The 19049-nt window shown below is 38.9% G+C and overlaps 1 protein-coding gene across 1 annotated transcript in view; it reads left to right on the forward strand.

The window, feature by feature from the left end:
• Nucleotides 1-19049, forward strand: part of LOC110535809 (GDNF family receptor alpha-2) — a 72948-nt gene that overhangs the window by 36727 nt on the left and 17172 nt on the right. Inside the window, exons 5-7 of the mRNA XM_021621109.3 lie at nucleotides 13737-13849; nucleotides 14915-15055; nucleotides 18759-18922. Coding sequence (XP_021476784.2) covers nucleotides 13737-13849; nucleotides 14915-15055; nucleotides 18759-18922 — 418 coding nt within the window. The remainder of the gene's footprint in view (nucleotides 1-13736; nucleotides 13850-14914; nucleotides 15056-18758; nucleotides 18923-19049) is intronic.

The raw sequence follows: 19049 nt of genomic DNA on the forward strand, positions 1-19049 counted from the left end.
TATCCAGAGCAACTTTGGTGGTGAGTCATACATTTTCATACTGGTCCCCCTTGGGAATCAAACCCACAACCCTAGTGCCAGGCTCTACCAACTGAGCCACATGGGATTATTCTTACAATAAAGCAGCCCACCACCACCACCAACTACAAAAGCCAGCTCTGCTTTATAAGACAACATAAGTTTCCACTGAGGGAGAATCAAAAGACTCTGTTCAAGACACAGGCAGCATCTTTCATCACTCACGCCTCAAGCAGTCATCTCTCCATTAGCCTTAAAAGCCTGTTTCTTAGGGTATTACTTGGACGACTATCGCTGCCTTACCTTAAACGAGGAAAGCATCAAAGTATACCTACAGTACATTAAATACTGTAAATGCTGGCCTACACAAGCACACCGAGCAAATGACCTTAGACTGTACTCATATACAGCAGTACCCCGCTTTAATCAGATTTCTGCAAAGAGTAGGACGTGTTCTGCTTGTTGGCTGTACATAAGAGCAAAAGTTGGAGAGAGGGCATGAAAGAGCTGTGCAGATCATTTCAATACATGGATTACCGTATTCCCAGCTAGCGTACTGTAATCTCTGAGAGAACGGATAGAGGAAGATGCAATTAATACAGGCCAAGCCCATCCACCCCGTAGTCTCATCCTCATGGTAGAAATGTTTTGTAATAGTCATGCTTCCAAAACAGATAAGGCTTAGATAAGGCATGTGAAAAGTACACATGGTTTTTAAGGTGATTAAGCCGGACTTAAAATATGTCAGGAATCTCAAATGGAAGGCATAACATAGTACCTTCCATTATTCTATTATTAAGGAATGTCGTTTAGGTGACTGAGTTATTTCATTAGTCACATATATTATTCTGTGTAGCTCCCTTTTGTATTTCAGGGGCAGTTAAAGATATTCTCCGGTACTTTTTAATACTTTTTAGCCAGCAGCTATGAAAGTAGCATTCACAAGCCAAAAGTGGTCTCCCAAAAGTGTGTACTACGTCCCATATGTGAAGATATGTGCACCTTGTCATTGCTCTCTCTCTCTCTCTCTCTCTCTCTCTCTCTCTCTCTCTGTCGATCTGCTGTTTGTGCTTCTTGCTAGCTGTCACTCAATTGGCGAGGGGCTAAAGGTCATTGGCTGGAACTTGAATTGCTAGGGGGCTGGCACACGTGGGGGAAAATTTAAGGAAAATGGTGCTGCACAGCTTCCAGTAAACAGTTGCTTTCAACCTAGAGCAGTAATTCTGCCCATAGATTATGCATGTATGAACTACAAATTGACATATCCAGCCCAAAGCGGGAGATTTAAAAAATACTTACTAGTCGCCAAAGCACGTCTTTAATATATACATAGATTTGTTTACTCAAGTTTCACAAAATATATGTTCCCAAAAAAGCAAAAACTGTCCAGTTGTGCGGAAAATTCAGCAATGTTTATTTTATAGTGCAAAAAACAATGTCTTGATGTTACAAGAACATTCCCAGATGTAAGGGGCGCGTAACTGGTGGCAGGGAAGTCAGACGCAGGAGAGCAGAACAAGGTAATTGGCGGAGCAGTTTAATTCCAAAACAAACGGGATCAAGAAAATAACAACATGGGTACAAAACCCGGCGCGCACCAGTCAACATGTGCACAAGCACTTACAACAAACAATACCACACAAAGACATGGGGGGAACAGAGGGTTAAATACACAACACGTAATGAGGGAATGAAAACCAGGTGTGTGGGATAACAAGACAAAACAAATGTAAAATGAAAAATGGATCGGCGATGGCTAGAAGACCGGTGATATCAACTGCCGGAACACCGCCCAAACAAGGAGAGAAAATTGTGGGGACATCACAAAATATGTCTTCCCAAAATAATAAAACCATCCAGTTGGGCTGACATTCAGATAATGTTTGTATCAGGTTGCACAAAATATTCCTTTTATGTTGCAAGAATGTTGTCAGAACAGCCTTTTTAATATTTTAAAGGTTCCGGGAACATTTAGTTTGGTTGTGTGAAAAATGTGGGTACATTACAAAAGATAGTTTCCCAAAACAGAAAATATGCTCAGCTGTGATGACATTCATGCAATGTTTAAGTTAGGTTGCATAGGACATTCCTTATAATGTTGTAAGAATGTTGACAGAACACCTGGTCTAAGTTCTTTAACGGTTCCAATAACATTTAATTAAGTTATGGGAGTTGTCTGGGATGTTGCAAGAATATGCTTGTGATCTTCACATAGCTTGCACAGAACATTCCTACAATGTTGCACAATGTTTCAAAATGTTTCTGTTTTTATGACATTGGATAGCATATTTGTTTTCTGTTCAAAGTAATATTCCATTGATGTTCACGCCATATACATTTGACCTTGTCTTGGAGGATCTCGGAACATTTTAAGAACAGTTGGAAAATGTTATATTTCAGTTTTACCACAACATTCTCAGCTCTCTAAAGCAATCTCTCATCCCAATTATGTTTCTCTTCAGATTTAATGGCAATTCACATTTGAGGACTGTGTTGTAGGCGATATTAGAGACTAATTTAATTTAGAGATTTTAATTTAATTCATTGAACAGCATTTACTCATACAAACACAACCCAATATGTTTAAGATATGCACATCACATCACAAGACACTTGAACAGGATTGAGTCACACAAACACAACCATATTTTGTACACTATACATTGTCAATCTGCACATGTGGGATTTGAACCTGCAATGTTCGGTTTCCTAACCAAACAACGTCTTTATTCTCTGCACCAACAGGGAAGCTTGCTTACAGCTTATTTTTTCAGTATATGGCCGTGGCAGTTAATGCCAAGCTTATTTTTCTTTACCTTCTTAGACGAAACTAACCCAGGGGTAAAACTGTTAACTGGGTTATTTAGCATCACTTTACCCATCCTCTTTATACGCTGTGGACTTCTGGGCCCATATTTAGAAGTTCTCCAAGACTGAGTGCTGATCTAGGATCACTTTTGCGATCATGAAGAAGAAGACAGGGTGGAACATATTAAGCGTCTCAAAGTAGGAATTATATCAGGTGTGGCAACAACAAAAAGCAGGAAATTTGTAGATTTAAAATAATATTTACAGTCTAATTTCTGCATTTCTGACTGGATTTATAAATCTGTATGAAATAAAGACCTCTTCTCTGAATTTATAAATCTGGATGAAATAAAAACCTCTTCTCTGGATTTATAAATCTGGATGAAATAAAAACCTCTTCTCTGAATTTATAAATCTGGATGAAATAAAGACCTCTTCTGTAAATGTATAAATCTGGATGAAATAAAGACCTCTTCTCTGGATTTATAAATCTGGATGAAATAAAAACCTCTTCTCTGAATTTATAAATTTGGATGAAATAAAAACCTCTTCTCTGAATTTATAAATCTGGATGAAATAAAGACCTCTTCTCTGGATTTATAAATCTGGATGAAATAAAAACCTATTCTCTGAATTTATAAATCTGGACAAACAAACCTCAGTTTCACAGTTGTTTTCAAAAGCAACATGGTTGAAGAATTAGTGGGATTGAACCTGCCATTTTCAGATTAACAACCAGATCATTAACACTCTGTGCCACCAGGGGATAACTGGGGCCACTTAATATTTAGTAAAAATGTATTTATTTTTATTTTTTTAATGATCTTATATAGTTAATCAAGACACAGAAAAAAATGTATGACTTATTCAAATGTTGGCATCCTATTCTTATGCTGTGTACTGTGTACTGTGTATTTTTGCTTTTGTGCATTTTAATTTAAACAATCTCAGTAAGGTCCTTTATTGTTACCCAGAAATGATTTGATATTGAGATAAACAGCTGCATTGGACCTTTAAATCAATAAAAAATTATTGCCTTGAGCCAGAATTTATTTTGATATACAGTTGAAGTCGGAAGTTTACATACACCTTATCCAAATACATTTAAACTCAGTTTTTCACAATTCCTGACATTTAATCCCAGTAAAAATTCCCTGTCTTAGGTCAGTTAGGATCACCACTTTATTTTAAGAATGTGAAATGTCAGAATAATAGTAGAGAGAATGATTTATTTCAGCTTTTATTTCCTTCATCACATTCCCAGTGGGTCAGAAGTTTACATACACTCAATTAGTATTTGGTAGCATTGCCTTTAAATTGTTTAACTTGGGTCAAACATTTCGGGTATCCTTCCACAAGCTTCCTACAATAAGTTGGGTGAATTTTGGCCCATTCCTCCTGACAAAGCTGGTGTAACTGAGTCAGGTTTGTAGGCCTCCTTGCTCGAACACGCTTTTTCAGTTCTGCCCACAAATGTTCTATAGGATTGAGGTCAGGGCTTTGTGATGGCCACTCCAATACCTTGACTTTCTTGTCCTTAAGCCATTTTGCCACAACTTTGGAAGTATGCTTGGGGTCATTGTCCATTTGGAAGACCCATTTGCGACCAAGATGTAACTTCCTGACTGATGTCTTCAGATGTTGCTTCAATATATCCAAATAATTTTCCGTCCTCATGATGCCTTCTATTTTGTGTAGTGCACCAGTCCCTCCTGCAGCAAAGCACCCACACAACATGATGCTGCCACCCTCGTGCATCACGGTTGGGATGGTGTTCTTCGGCTTGTAAGCCTCCCCCTTTTTCCTCCAAACATGGTCATTACAGCCAAACAGTTCTATTTTTGTTTCATCAGACCAGAGGACATTTCTCCAGAAAGTACGATCTTTGTCCCCATGTACAGTAGCAAACCGTAGTCTGGCTTTTTTTATGGCGGTTTTGGAGCAGTGGCTTCTTCCTTGCTGAGCGGCCTTTCAGGTTATGTCGATATAGGACTCGTTTTACTGTGGATATAGATACTTTTGTACCTGTTTCCTCCAACCTCTTCACAAGGTCCTTTGCTGTTGTTGTGGGATTGATATGCACTTTTCACACCAAAGTCCATTCATCTCCAGGAGACAGAACGCGTCTCCTTCCTGAGCGGTATGACGGCTGTGTGGTCCCATGGTGTTTATACTTGCGTACTATTGTTTGTACCGATGAACTTGGTACCTTCAGGCATTTGTAAATTGCTCTCAAGGATGAAGCAGACTTGTTGAGGTCTACACTTTTTTTGTGAGGTCTTGGCTAATTTCTTTTGATTTTCCCATGATGTCAAGCAAAGAGGCACTGGGTTTTGAAGGTAGGCCTTGAAATACATCCTAAGGTACACCTCCAATTGACTCAAATAATGTTATTGAGCCTATCAGAAGCATCTAAAGCCATGACTTCATTTTCTGGAATTTTCCACGCTGTTTAAAGGCACAGTCAACTTAGTGTTGGTAAACTTCTGACCCACTGGAATTGTGATTCAGTGAATTATAAGTGAAATAATCTGTATGTAAGCAATTGTTGGAAAAATTAATTGTGTCATGCACAAAGTTGATGTCCTAACCGACTTGCTAAAACTATCGTTTGTGAACAAGACATTTGTGGAGTGGTTGAAAAACGAGTTTTAATGACTCCAACCTAAGTGTATGTAAACTTCCGACTTCAACTGTAGAATGGGTATTGTGTGCGTTTGTATTGCTTTTTGATAGCAATTCAGAAAAGTACATTTGTCTTATTTAGTTTGAAAGAACATAAACAAATAGTGTTACAAGTACACAGCATATGATGAAAAAGGGAATATTTGAATAACTCATAAATTGTGTTCTGTGTCCTGATTAACCATAAGTCGACTGAAAAACCCACACAGGACCACAGATATTCCCTGGTGGTGCAGAGGGTTAATGATCTGACTGCAAAGCAGACGTTTGCAGGTTGAATCCCACGTACTTGTGAACCATGTTTCTTTTCAAAACAACTGTGAAACTGAGGATCGTTTCCCAGATGTATAAATTCAATCTGAAATGCAGAATTCAGACTAAAAAAATGGACTGTTCAACTTTTAAGAAACGCACCAAATATAATTCCTACTGTAAGACGCTTATTTTTCACGATCTGAAAAGCAAAAGTGATCCTAGATCAGCACTCCTTCTCTTGGATACCTTGTAAATATGGGCCCAGAAGTACCCATCATATAAAGAGGATGGGTGAAGTGATGCTGAATAACCCAGTTAACAGTATTTGCCTGGGTTAGTTACGTCTAAGAAGGCTGAAAAGAAAGCATGGAATTCCTGATTGGCCATACTGCCATGGCTATATTCTGAAAGAATAAGCTGTTTGAGAGCTTCCCTGGTGGCCCAGAAGATAAATCAAATCTGGGGAAAAAACATAATGGGGATGTATTCCAATCTTCTTTCTTATGCTTTAAGGAGCTGCACATGTGCATGCTGAGAATGTTGTGGTAATATCAGGTAAAACTTAAATATATCATTTTCGAAATGTTCTTGAAATGTTCTGAGCATCTCTAAGACAAGGTGAAATGTATATTGTGTGAACAGCAATGGAATATTAGGTTAAACTTAAAAAAAGAAATGTGTTTTGAACGTAATAAAAACAGACTTATTTGGAAATTGTATCAGAAAATGTTTATTGCAGCATCCCAGACAACTCCCATAATGTAATTAAATGTTCTGGGAACCTTTAATTTAAGAACTAAGACCAGGTGTTCTGTCAACGTTCTTACAACAGTAGTCCTTTCCCGCAGTCAAATGACCTAGTGCATCCATGGGTGGAATGTTATTAATATTTGTCATAATTTCATAAATAATACATTTTATTTCAATTACAAAAAACGGAATATCTGGTGTTTCTATGTCAAACGGTTTTGTTATATTTCAGTCTTCTGTGATGTATATAAAGTGTAATATTGGGAGGCAAACTCAAAATTGAATACATTTCAGCTCTATATCTGACATGGTACAGGTGTATTGTTTTTTTAAAGTCCATAACTATGTGGGTGAGTTGTATACTTTTGTTTCAAAGACGACCACAAAACACTCTGTGACCCTGATTTAGGTTAAGGAAATGTCCTGTGCGACCTAACTTACACATTGTATGAATGTCATCGCAACTGAGCATATTCTGTGTTTTGGGAACTTATCTCTTGTATTGTACCCACACTGTTCCAACAACCTAATTAAATGTTCCGGGAACCTTTAAAGAAATCAGAAGGGATGTTCTGTCAACATTCTTGCAACACAAAGACATATTTTGTGCACCCTGATACAAACATTATCTGAATGTCAGCACAACTGGAACGTTTTACTGGAACGTGTTTTGGGAACCTATCTCCTGTCACATCCCCACTATGTTCCCACAACCTAACTAAATGTTTTAGGAACTTTTAAAGAACATTTAAAAAATGCGTTGTGGGAATGTTCTTGTAAAATCGGGTGAATGTTTTTTTTTTGCACCCTAAAAGAATTGTAAAATCATCTGCACAACTGGACAATGTTCTGTGGTGGTTGCTTCAGATGTTGTGCACAACATTTTAGTGAATGTTAGGATTACATTCCAAGGATGTTTCATATTTAAGTTTTTTTTTTGCAAAAATATATATTTTGTTATCAAAATCATTCTTTGAATGTTTTGGGGATGTTATCATCCTAATTGTTAGATAAAACTCAACGTAGAATTTCATGGGAATCTTAGCTAATGTTCTGGGAATGTTCCCGGTTTTCTAGGCAGGCAGCTTTAGTGAACTGCAGCACAGCAGTGTGTTTGACTGAAAGCCATATGCCCATATGCCCTCTTCGTCTTGAGTATGTGTCCCAATGAGTGTGTAATCAAAAAGCCTTGTGTTTCCAAATGAATGGGCCTTCTTGATATTCCTTCAAAGGACAATTGCCTGAAGCTGCTGTGAGACTGTCTACTGACCCTGATTAAATAGAGAAGGTCAGAGACAACAGCAACCAGCTAAAAGGAAATGCTAGAATGACCTGTAACTCTGGGAGAAGTACACATATTTGTTGTCAAGATAGTGGAGAAGTTTATTTTACTGAGAAGAAAATGAACAATTATCATATGGTTTAAGTCCTTTATTTTTGCCTTTTCCATCATTGTGGATATGCAAAGTTCATCCTTTTGTAGGTTGAATAGTCCATATGCAGTATATCAATTGAAGAACAAACGGGATGGAGAACAACCCCTCTATTGTCCGCTCCTATTTTTCGAATCAGCGTTTAACACTGATGAATTGACAAAAGACCAATGACCGTTGCCATTGACAATGTCGAGGTCAAATTTCTTAACTGTGAGTTTGCACAGAGACACAGCGCAAGCTTATCCCCATGTATCTATGACTAAGCAGAGACCCATTTGCAATCATGTCCCCATTCAATGTATAATTGTTTGTTTTATTGTCACTAGAGATACATGAAGGCTAGTGTGAGAGTCATCTATGACCAATACACTTCAAATGAGAGTTACATTAATGGGTGTAAAATTATAATCGCAGCGCTTATCCAGGAAATCTAAAATGATGTCCAATATTACTGAAATGGTAAAAAAAAATGTCAGTAACTGCAGAGAGGATGTTTCACAAAGATATCATTTCCCCAAGACATTCGCTGTTGAGAGGCTATTACAGCCACCATATCTTAGCAGTTGATAACTGTGATACATTTTCGCTTCCATCATGAGGAAAGGTTTCTTCGACATTCATCTGATTTGACTCAATGTTTGTCATTGTTGGCGATAAGGGATATGATTCCATGTTAAAAGCCATTAGTTTTCTATTACGTTGGAGCAAGATGGATAGGCACTCAACACTGACCAAATTACTGTGTTTGAAGCATCAAATATTTGAAAGCAGTCTACCTCTACGGGGGCTCCCTTTGCCACTTCCCAGGGCTGAGTGTCTGAAATGGCGATACAACTCTGAGAGGCAGACAGCCTGTAATTTCAGCAGCGAGTACTCCGCCAAAGGTATAATGGGAAAAGATGTGGAAGCCATGAAATGTGCTGCGTCTTGATGTTGGAACACTATTGTCCAGAAAACTCAGGACACCTTTCTAAACTTGAAATGACTGTGTTTAAACTGTCATTGTCTGAGAGGCCTTTCTCTAAAAATGTGCAGTCCCTTTCCATAGCTTCAACACCTAGTGCAGACACATATTGTTGACCAAAGTACTTGTGAAAAAATGAACAGGTTGTCCACGGAAACACCAACATGGAAAGTGTTAGTGATTCCTTTTAGTTTCTACAGATGTATAACAGAGAGGACGCGTTGTGACCTGGCTGGGATTTCTCTTTCTCTGCACACGTCTGTTTCTCTCTATCAAATCCTGTGATGGGATGTTTTAGGGAACAAGTCATTTGTTCCACTCGGAGAGGAAGAAGAATAGAGGGTTTCTGTAGAGGCAAGGTGGAAAGAGGTGCAAGAAGCCCTTCTCCCTGAAACAAGGCTTAGATGTGATGTTCCCAACATGTCACATTGAGAGCCTCTCAGGGTGATTTGATGGGGGGCGGAACGAGATGGAGCCAGAGTAATGAAGTAAGGGAGAGTGGGTTTACTCGCGGCCTATTCTGTGCATCCAGGCTACAGCGAGAGTTAGGTCATCATTTTCTCCAGGCAAATCCTCAGCATCTCAATTCTCAGTGATACGGAGGATAGAGGATAATTAGCATAGGACTGTTGTTATACTATATTCTTTCATAATACTTTAACAGGGATATGTGATGCATTCCAATACACCTCAACTACCATAACACAAAATGAATAGCCCAGGAGTTTATTTGCTGAAATCACCGAACACAACACAAACTTATTTGAGACAGGCTTCTATTTGAGCCAGGCTTCATCCAGCTTTTGCTCATTTGCATAGTTCATTGTTTAATTCCAGCATTCACTTCCAGCTTTTTTATCAATTCCTTCATATCTTGCACTAATGTGCTATCCTATACATAAGGTGACACATTTATTTTGTGTCAGTATGAACAAAACAAAAAATATTCTCCTCATTGACTATATTTCCCGGCAGTTCTGTGCAGTTTTCGCCACTAGAGGGCAATCATCCGATTTCTGGAGGTCTGTACTCCCGAAGTTGTTGACTGTTTTTGTGCTTGCCAGTTGGCAATCAGTTCTCAACTGTTAGCAGCCAATGGCTAGCAGTTTCTTATTGGCGGAAGATTGCCATGATTATTCTGAATCATTACTGAATTATTTAATGTAACAAATGAAACATTAAACCTCATAAACAATTCATGGTAACCTCGTAAACAATTCATTTAGACCCAGCGTTTATTTGAAACAGGTGTTTATTTCCTGAAATATTCAAGTTGCCTGGCTATTGAAAGGGACAGGTGACTATTTGAGACTTGGCGTTTAAATGAATTTTTCGGTATCTCAATTCCTAAAAGCACCTCAACTTCTGCCTAAGATTTCACATCTACCAGTCGACAGTATGCTGAAACAGCTTTAGTAAGCTGCAAGACTGTATGCAGCAAGGCATGTTCACTTAGGGCTACATAACCAGAGGCATTACCTTTAATCTTCAGGCAGAAAAGCGTTGGGCAGAATTAATAAGTCATGGTTGAAAAGGGAGGGCACGAGTGCGAGTGAATCACTCCATCTTAGTGAGCATCAGTGATGTGGAAAGAGAGAACAACTGTGCACACACTACTCCAATAAACCTACTTAACTGGATTAGAGATACCACCCTCCAGGCATAAACACATTTAAACTTTTACCATAAACATAAAAACAAAACCATTATTTTGATCAACTTTTTTCAGTATAGAACCAAGTTGGGTTACACTTGAGATGGCCATGATAAGCATGTAGCTGGCAGAAAAGTATAGTTGAAAAATAGATGTACACATCCATGTTATTCAACCCTTTCATCCACACTGTTGCGCATGTCAATGAGCGCCTGCATTGCCGAACACTAAAATAGAGCTAGGTTCTAGTTGAGACGCTCGACACGCTGCAAGTCCCACCTCTTCCATCTCGTTATTGATTTTCACAAAGATACAAACCCATGTGGGTACTTGAAAGATGAATGAGGAGAGCATAATCAAAGATAACTGATTAAAAACTAACTAGGTTTCCCTTTTTATCAGTGGATTAAATGTTGGAGTAGCGAAACAAACAGTTTTGTATGACTGCAAATTCTGCAAAGACCAGGCTAAATGAGAACCATGTATGCATGTAAGGTAAAATAACAACCCACTGATCATCTCCCAGGACAAACTGCTGTCAACAGCTATCTAGCTAAATGTCCATGAATGTGTGTTTCGACCAGCCCCAAAATTAATATAATTGATTCACAGTTGTTTCGGTATTTTAACCTGTGTGTCATGACCATGCTTGGTGGGGATAGACAAAATGATCATGTGCATGATGGCGCACATGGATGCATATGTGGGGCCGGTGTAACATGGTTACACATGATTTGACACTGCGAATATCTTTCTCAAATGTTATTATGATGCATGACACCCCCCCCCCCCCCCCCCAAATCTCACCAATATTCTAACGTTATCACATTGGTTGCTATGCATGATACATGTTGGCGTAAACCAGAACTGAATTTGTCCTCCATTTTTATGAAAGCAGTCTACCTCTACGGGGGTAGAGCTGTTTTGAGAAAAGTGTTGCCAAAACCCGAGCCGTCCCTCAACTGATTAATAATTCATCTAAGCTTCCCATAGAATCGGTCAACTGTCAATTATTGACAGTTGACCAATTCTTCAATGTTCAATGCTATCTGATTCTGAACTAAGGCCGAGATTCAATCCGATCTAGTGTTGTCGACAATACAGGTTTTAAAGGCAATATTCCCATGTTCGTTGAAAGCGCATTCACGGTAAACACAGGACATGTGAGCTGAATTGGAAATTACCTTTAAAAGCTGCATTGTCGACAATGCACAATCAGATTGAATCACGGCCTTGTTGTATTATGTGCAGACCTGGGTTCAAATACTGTATTTGATTATTTGTTATATACAGTGCCTTCAGAAAGTAGTCACACACCTTGACTTTTTCCACATTTTGTTGTGTTACTGACAGAATTTAAAATAGATTAAATTGATGTTTCTTGGGGTCACTGGCTTATACAAAGTACCCAATAATATCAAAGTAGAATAATGTATTTCGAATGTTTACAAGTGAATAAAACATGAACATCAGAAATGTCTTGAGTCAATAAGTATTCAACCCCTTTGTTAGGGCAAGCCTAAATAAGAATTAGCTTAACAAGTCACATAATAACTTTCATGTATTCACTCTGTGTGCAATAATAGTTTTTCTGTAAGATCCTTCAGTCGAACAGTGAATTTCAAACACTGATTAAACCACAAAGACCAGGGAAGTTTCCAATGCCTCACAAAGAAGGGCAACTATTGGTAGATCGGTAAAAAAAATTAAAAGCAGACATTTAATATCCCTTTGAGCATGGTGAAGTTATTAATTACACTTTGGATGGTGTATCAACTCAACCAGTCACTACAAAGATACAAAGTCCTCCCCTAACTCAGTTGCCTGAGAGGAAGCAAACCGCTCAGGGATTTCACCATGAGGCCAATGGTGGCTTTAAAACAGTTACAGAGTTTAATGGCTGTGATTCTAATCAAATTGACAGAGTGAAATGAAGGAAGCCTTTACAGAAACAAAAATTCTAAAACATGCATCCTGTTTGCATCAAGGAACTAAATAAATATTGAAAAAAATGTGGCAAAACAATTCCCTTTTTGTCCTGAATATAAAGTGCTACTGAGTACCACTCTCGTTATTTTTCACGCATAGTGGTGTCTGCATCATGTTATGGCTATGCTTTTAATCGTTAAGGACTGGGGAGTTTTTTAGGATAAAAAAAATGAGTGGAATGGCGCTAAGCACAGGCAAAATCCTAGAGGAGAGCCTGGTTCAGTCTGCTTTCCACCAGACACTGGGAAATGAATTCACCTTTCAGCAGGACATAACCTAAAACACAAGGCCAAATCTACACATGACTTGCTTATCAAGAAGACAGTGTATGTTCCTGAGTGGCCCAGTTACAGTTTTGACTTAAATCTGTTTGAAAATCTGTGACAAGACTTGAAAATGGTTGCCTAGCAATGATCAACAACCAATTTGACAGAGCTTGAAGAATTTTGAAAGAGTAATGAACAAATATTGTACAATTCAGGTGTGCAAAGCTCTTAGAAACTTACCCACAAATACTCACAGCTGTAATCACTGGCTTAAGGTCATTCGAACATGTATTGACTCAGTTGTGTGAATACTTATCTAAGTGAGATATTTCTGTATTGAATTTTCAATACATTTGCTAACATTTCTAAAATCATGTTTTCACTTCATCATTATGGGGTATTGTGTGTAGATGGGTGGAAGTATTTTCAAATAATTTCCTATAAAATGCCTACGACTTATTTACCCAAAAGAAAATTAAAATACCAAACAGACATCAGTTCAAATGCATAGGGGTTTGTATTTGTATTTCAAAATACATGCCAACACTTTCCAAATGTATTTCCAAATACATTCCAATATCCAACGACATGTGTTTTCAACTAGCGAATATCAAAATACTGACTTCCAAAAGTCTTTGAAAGTAATTTAAATACCTTAAATAGTATTTGAACCCAGGTCTGATTATGTGTGCCAACAATGTAGATGATCCATCCTCATGCAGCGGTGAGTGAAAACAAGACAACATTTATTAGACATTTTTATTTAGATAATTAGGTATTCATTTAGCTAACATGCTCAAATGTACACGTAGTGAGCTTCTGTTTAACTATGAGCAATCCGATCACAGCAAAAAAGTGCACTTCCAGGGTGTGTGTTGATGATGTAGTTCACTGTGTTTGTTTGTGTGCAGGTCTAGACTGGCTGATTTCCACATGAACTGCATGGTGACTCAGCACACGGTCAGCAGCTGCCCAAATGAGGACAACTACCAGGCCTGTCTGGCCTCCTACGCTGGCCTCATTGGTGAGTGCAGGGGATTTTGGGCTACCTACCCTGGTAAAACTTGACTTAAAGCCTGCAAGTATAATGCTTTATTAGTTGTTATACTGTATTTATGAGCTTTTATAATAGCTTATTTTAAGGCTTATATAATGTCATATCTCCCTATGACAGAACATTTTTTATTACTGGCTCAATATGTCTGTTATTTTGTCATGATCATTGGAGATGATAATTAGACATTTTAGGGTGTTAGTAAATGCCTATGACAAGTGTTATAATTCATTATAATGCACAATACCTGCAGACTTTAGATTAAGTGATATCCGTACCACTCCTCTGTTTCTTCCCCTAAACACATTTGACATCCGTGGCTGTGGTGGTGATGATGGGAGAGTGAGAGTATTACTTAGATTAAAACATTTTAGTGCCATCTGTTTTCTTGAATAGGAAATGTTCTTCAAATCGAAAAATGAATATGTGCGCCGCAAAGACATCCTTCCATATCAGTAGACATTTTAAAGCACCTTAGTAATGTGTTAGCACTATTCAGTACAATGAAGGCGGTAAATGATGGGAGTTATTTTTTTTACCACTTTAATTGACCTTAAAATACTCTTTAGGGGTGGCATAGTAATAGCTTTCCCACTGCCACCTATCTGTAATTTAATTGTTCATAGTTACTATAAATGTGTCAGACATCTCTAGTGTAAACTTACTCTTGTTAGTTGTTCTGGATTACACAGTACGGTGTGTTTTCCACAAATAAAGCATTCCTCTCCTGAAAGCAGGATCCAACAGAACATCTGTTTTTGGTAATATCTGTGTAAACTAATATGACCAGCTAGCTCTTTCCGTATTGACACTCCACATCTGATACAAGCATCAATCAGCATACTACTGTTAATTCACCCCCCCCCCCCCCCCACCCCCCTCTAGCTCCATGGTACAGTGTAGGCACCATCGCCATTAGTAACATACTGTAAGCCTGTGTAGGTAGGTATGCTGTTTATAGTAAATGTAGTCCATTATTATCCATTAGTGACCTGTGAATTATCTGTAACTGCAGCTTTATTTTCACCTCCATAGGGACAGATATGACTCCAAATTATGTGGATGGCAGCTACAACAACTGGACTGTCTCCCCATGGTGCACCTGTAAAGGAAGTGGGAACCAGGAAGAGGAGTGTGAGAGCTTTCTGAGGGACTTCACAGAGAACACCTGCTTGAGTGAGTCCAGCTTGCCTTCAAAATGCATTTTGTAACACATACAAGACAACTTCTGATATGATTTTAAAGGCACCGGCATTCAAATCTGTAGTGTTTTTCCCTCTAAACTGAAAGGGAACTGGCACATCTAACATATTTGAGCTGTTTTTAGGTAGATTTGGGGTCTGTTTATAAACAATGCATTTGGAAAGTAATCAGACCCCTTCCCTTTTTCCACTTTTTGTTACATTACAGCCTTGTTCTAAAATGGATTAAATAAAAAGTGTTCCTCATTAATTTACACACAATACCCCATAATGACAAAGTGAAAACTAAAACATAAATACCTTAGTCTCGAAATTGAGCTCAGGTGCATCCTGTTTCCATTGATCATCATTGAGATGCTTCTACAACTTGACTGGATGCCATACTTGGAGTCCTTCTGTGGTAAATTTCATTGATTGGACATCATTCTTAAATGGAAGAAGTTTGGAACCCCCAAGACTCTTCCAAGAGCAGGCTGCATGGCTAAAATGAACAATCGGGGGAGAAGGGCCTTAGTCAGGAAGGTGACAAAGAACACGATGGTCACTCTGAAAGAGCTCCAGAGTTCCTCTGTGGAGATGGGAGAACCTTCCAGAAGGACAACCATCTTTACAGCACTCCACCAATCAGGCTTTAATGCCAAGCGTCACGTCTGGAGGAAACCTGGCACTATCCCTACGGTGAATCATTGAGGTGGCAGCATCATGCTGTGGGTGTCACGCCCTGACCTTAGAGAGCCTTTTTATTTCTCTATTTGGTTAGGTCGGGGTGTGATTTGGGTGGGCATTCTAGTTTTCCTATTTCTTTGTTTGGCCTGGTATGGTTCCCAATCAGAGGCAGCTGTCTATCGTTGTCTCTGATTGGGGATCATACTTAGGCAGCCTTTTTTCCACTTTTAGTTTGTGGGATCTTGATTTTGTATAGGTGCTGTGTAGCCTGCAGAACTTTACGTTTGTTTTTGTATTTTGTTGTTTTTCGGTGTTCATTTTAAATAAAGTAATATGTTCGCCTACCACACTGCACCTTGGTCCAATCCATCTCTAAACGAACGTGACAGTGAGGATGTTTTTCAGCGGCAAGGACTGGGAGACTAATCAGGATCGAGTGAAAGATGAACAGAGCAAAGTACAGAGAGATCCTTGATGAAAACCTGCTCCAGGGCACTCAGGACTTCAGACTGGGGTGAAGGTTAATCTTCCAACAGGACAACGACCCTAAGCACACAGCCAAGACAACGCAGGAGTGGCTTTGGAACAAGTCTCTAAATGTTCTTGATTGGCCCAACCACAGCCTGGACTTGAACCCTATCTAACATCTCTGGAGAGACGTGAAAATAGCTGTGCAAAGACGCTCCCCATCCAACCTGACAGAGCTTGAGAGAAACTGTTTTTGCTTTGTCATTATGGGGTATTGTGTAGATTGATGAGGGGATAAAACCTATTTAATCAATTTTAAAATAAGGTTGTAACGTAACAAAATTCCCGGAATTTGACATACCTAGACAAGATGCATTGTGAGCCATTTCTTGTCAAGTAATTACATCTCAATATTCCATCATTGTTCAGATTATGGGATAGAGCAATTATTTGCATGTAATTTCCAGATTAATTATTTTATTTTATTTTATTTCACCTTTATTTAACCAGGTAGGCTAGTTGAGAACAAGTTCTCATTTACAACTGCGACCTGGCAAAGATAAAGCAAAGCAGTGCGACACAGACAACAACACAGAGTTGCACATGGAATAAACAAACATACAGTCAATAACACAATAGAGATTTTTTTTTTTTAAAGAAAGTCTATATACAGTGTGTGAAAATTTAACCTTAATTATTAGTGTATGAGAAAAGAGATCATCCAATGGAAATAACTTGACATGGGAATGTGAAAGGATAGAGAAAGCATCCTAATGGCACCATTTAGCAGTCAAATATCAAGGCTACCACCACACCATTGTGCTCTACCATGCAATATCATCAGAAGTACACAATACCAGTGCTTTTAACATGTTCCATTGTGTGGATAATGCTTTCAGACCATTTCAATAGATTGCCGTGGTGCACTTTTAGCTGAGTCTGCAAGATGAGGGATGAGGCTTGTAGCTGAGGAGGCTTCTTGGAAAATAATACAAAAATGCAGCATCTCCTCTTTGCAGTCAAGGGGAACTGGATAAGATAAACTGAAATAGATGGAGCTTTGCTCTTATACACTAAGTTGGGGGACATAAATCCACAGAGATGGTACATGTTATGTAAAATTAGATAACAGGCTAATCGTATTCAGCCTCGTCCCTGCAGGTAACAGCAATAGGGTTAAAAAAAAACTTATCTGAAGTCATAAAAAAATTGAATTGCTGTCGGCAATGAGCTTAATCACTCGGTAGAACATTTGGATGCATAAAAGCATCCGCTGAAGGAGCCCTCTAGCCAACTTTGGTGATTTATTAGTTTATTCCCCTAGCACTTCTCTGGATGATCTTTCCACCCCAGCAAAGATATGCATAAAAACAAGACTCTTGTCTCAACAGAAACAAGACTTGTGTCATAATAAAAACAAGACTTGTCTTAACTTGACCAGCATATTAAGATAATTTACAATACTTTTTGAAATCACAAGGATTATGTTCTTCATAGTTTTGTCATACGTCCTAGATTTGTTACCTAGCCAAGGCTGAGATATCCAAGCACCACATGGAATGTCTTTACATAAGAAATCTGAAGTCCATTATGTCTTTACTATGCTATGTGTGTGTACAGTACGCGTGCATGTGTGTGTGGGGGTGGGTGTGCTCGCGGTGCATGCAAGCTCTCTTTGCATGTGTCACTGCTCTCTGTTCTCTCCGAAAGGGGGAAATGTTTCCTTTGTTTGAGAATGTTCTGAATCTGATCAGTCACATAAATCTACTCAAAGTCATCTCTGCATGGTGACCTTATAATGGAGGTGGTTGCCAAGCAATTACACGGTTTGCCTTCCTTCTGCCTGAACAGAAAGAAACATGTGTTCTGTTAAAATGGACAAGCAGAGTGAAAAGGTACTTTGTCCTGGTTTACCCCCACCCATCAGCAAAGCTGACTGGAGATGTATTTGTCCCCCTCCCCCTGCAGAGTATTTTGTGTTCACTTTACAGGCTCATTTATTTGCTTTTAAAAGATTCCATCTCACAGTGAGATGTTGCTGGATACTTACTGGCAAACAAATAGGGCTCATCAACTCGAGTGCAGACATTACAGGGCTATTTGGCCGTGTTGTTGTCGTAAATTGACCAAAAACCTTTTTGCAACATAAAAGGTTTGAGTGAGTGTTCTTATGAGTCAAAGGCTTTGGCCATGGTGTCTGTGGATGAAAATCCTGTATGTGGCTGATGTTTTCTCTACTCTCTAAGATAAAGAGGAATATTATAGCACATTTTTGTTGTCCAAAATGATAAGGTGATAATCATATGATGTACAGTATATCATTGTAGTGTGTAGTAGGTAAAGTACAATAAAACATGCAGGCAGGTGACTGAGTTTAGCAGTCTCAAACTGAACAGTGCAAATGGTAGTGAAGCAAAGGGAAGATCAACACCCACACCCTAAAATTGGGCAGAGGACCAAAAAGTTGACTTAGGACTGACTGTCAGCTGCCCCAACACTGGGAAGACAGTCTAGACAAATGACTTTATCATTTGCCCCCACAGGAAATTCCATTCAAGCATTCGGTTATGGAACAGACAGTCTCTTCCACAAAGCTGAGTCTGTCCCACCAACCCCTTCCATGAAGCCTGGATTAGAGGCCTCAGTCAGCACCTCAGAGCCATACAACCCCAATGACGTCCAGCCTGAAGATGAAGCCCACGGGAAGGTATGCAGGCATATCACCAGCTAGCACCGGGTGCCAAGTTCAAATAACCAGGGTCGTGTTCATTAGGGCACAGAACGGAAAACGTTTTAAAGCACTTTGTAACTGTAAACAAATTCATGTTTTTTTA

This window comes from Oncorhynchus mykiss, chromosome 11 (genome assembly GCF_057628025.1).
Source record: "Oncorhynchus mykiss isolate SJ-2025 chromosome 11, ASM5762802v1, whole genome shotgun sequence".
Classification (NCBI taxonomy): Eukaryota; Metazoa; Chordata; class Actinopteri; order Salmoniformes; family Salmonidae; genus Oncorhynchus; species Oncorhynchus mykiss.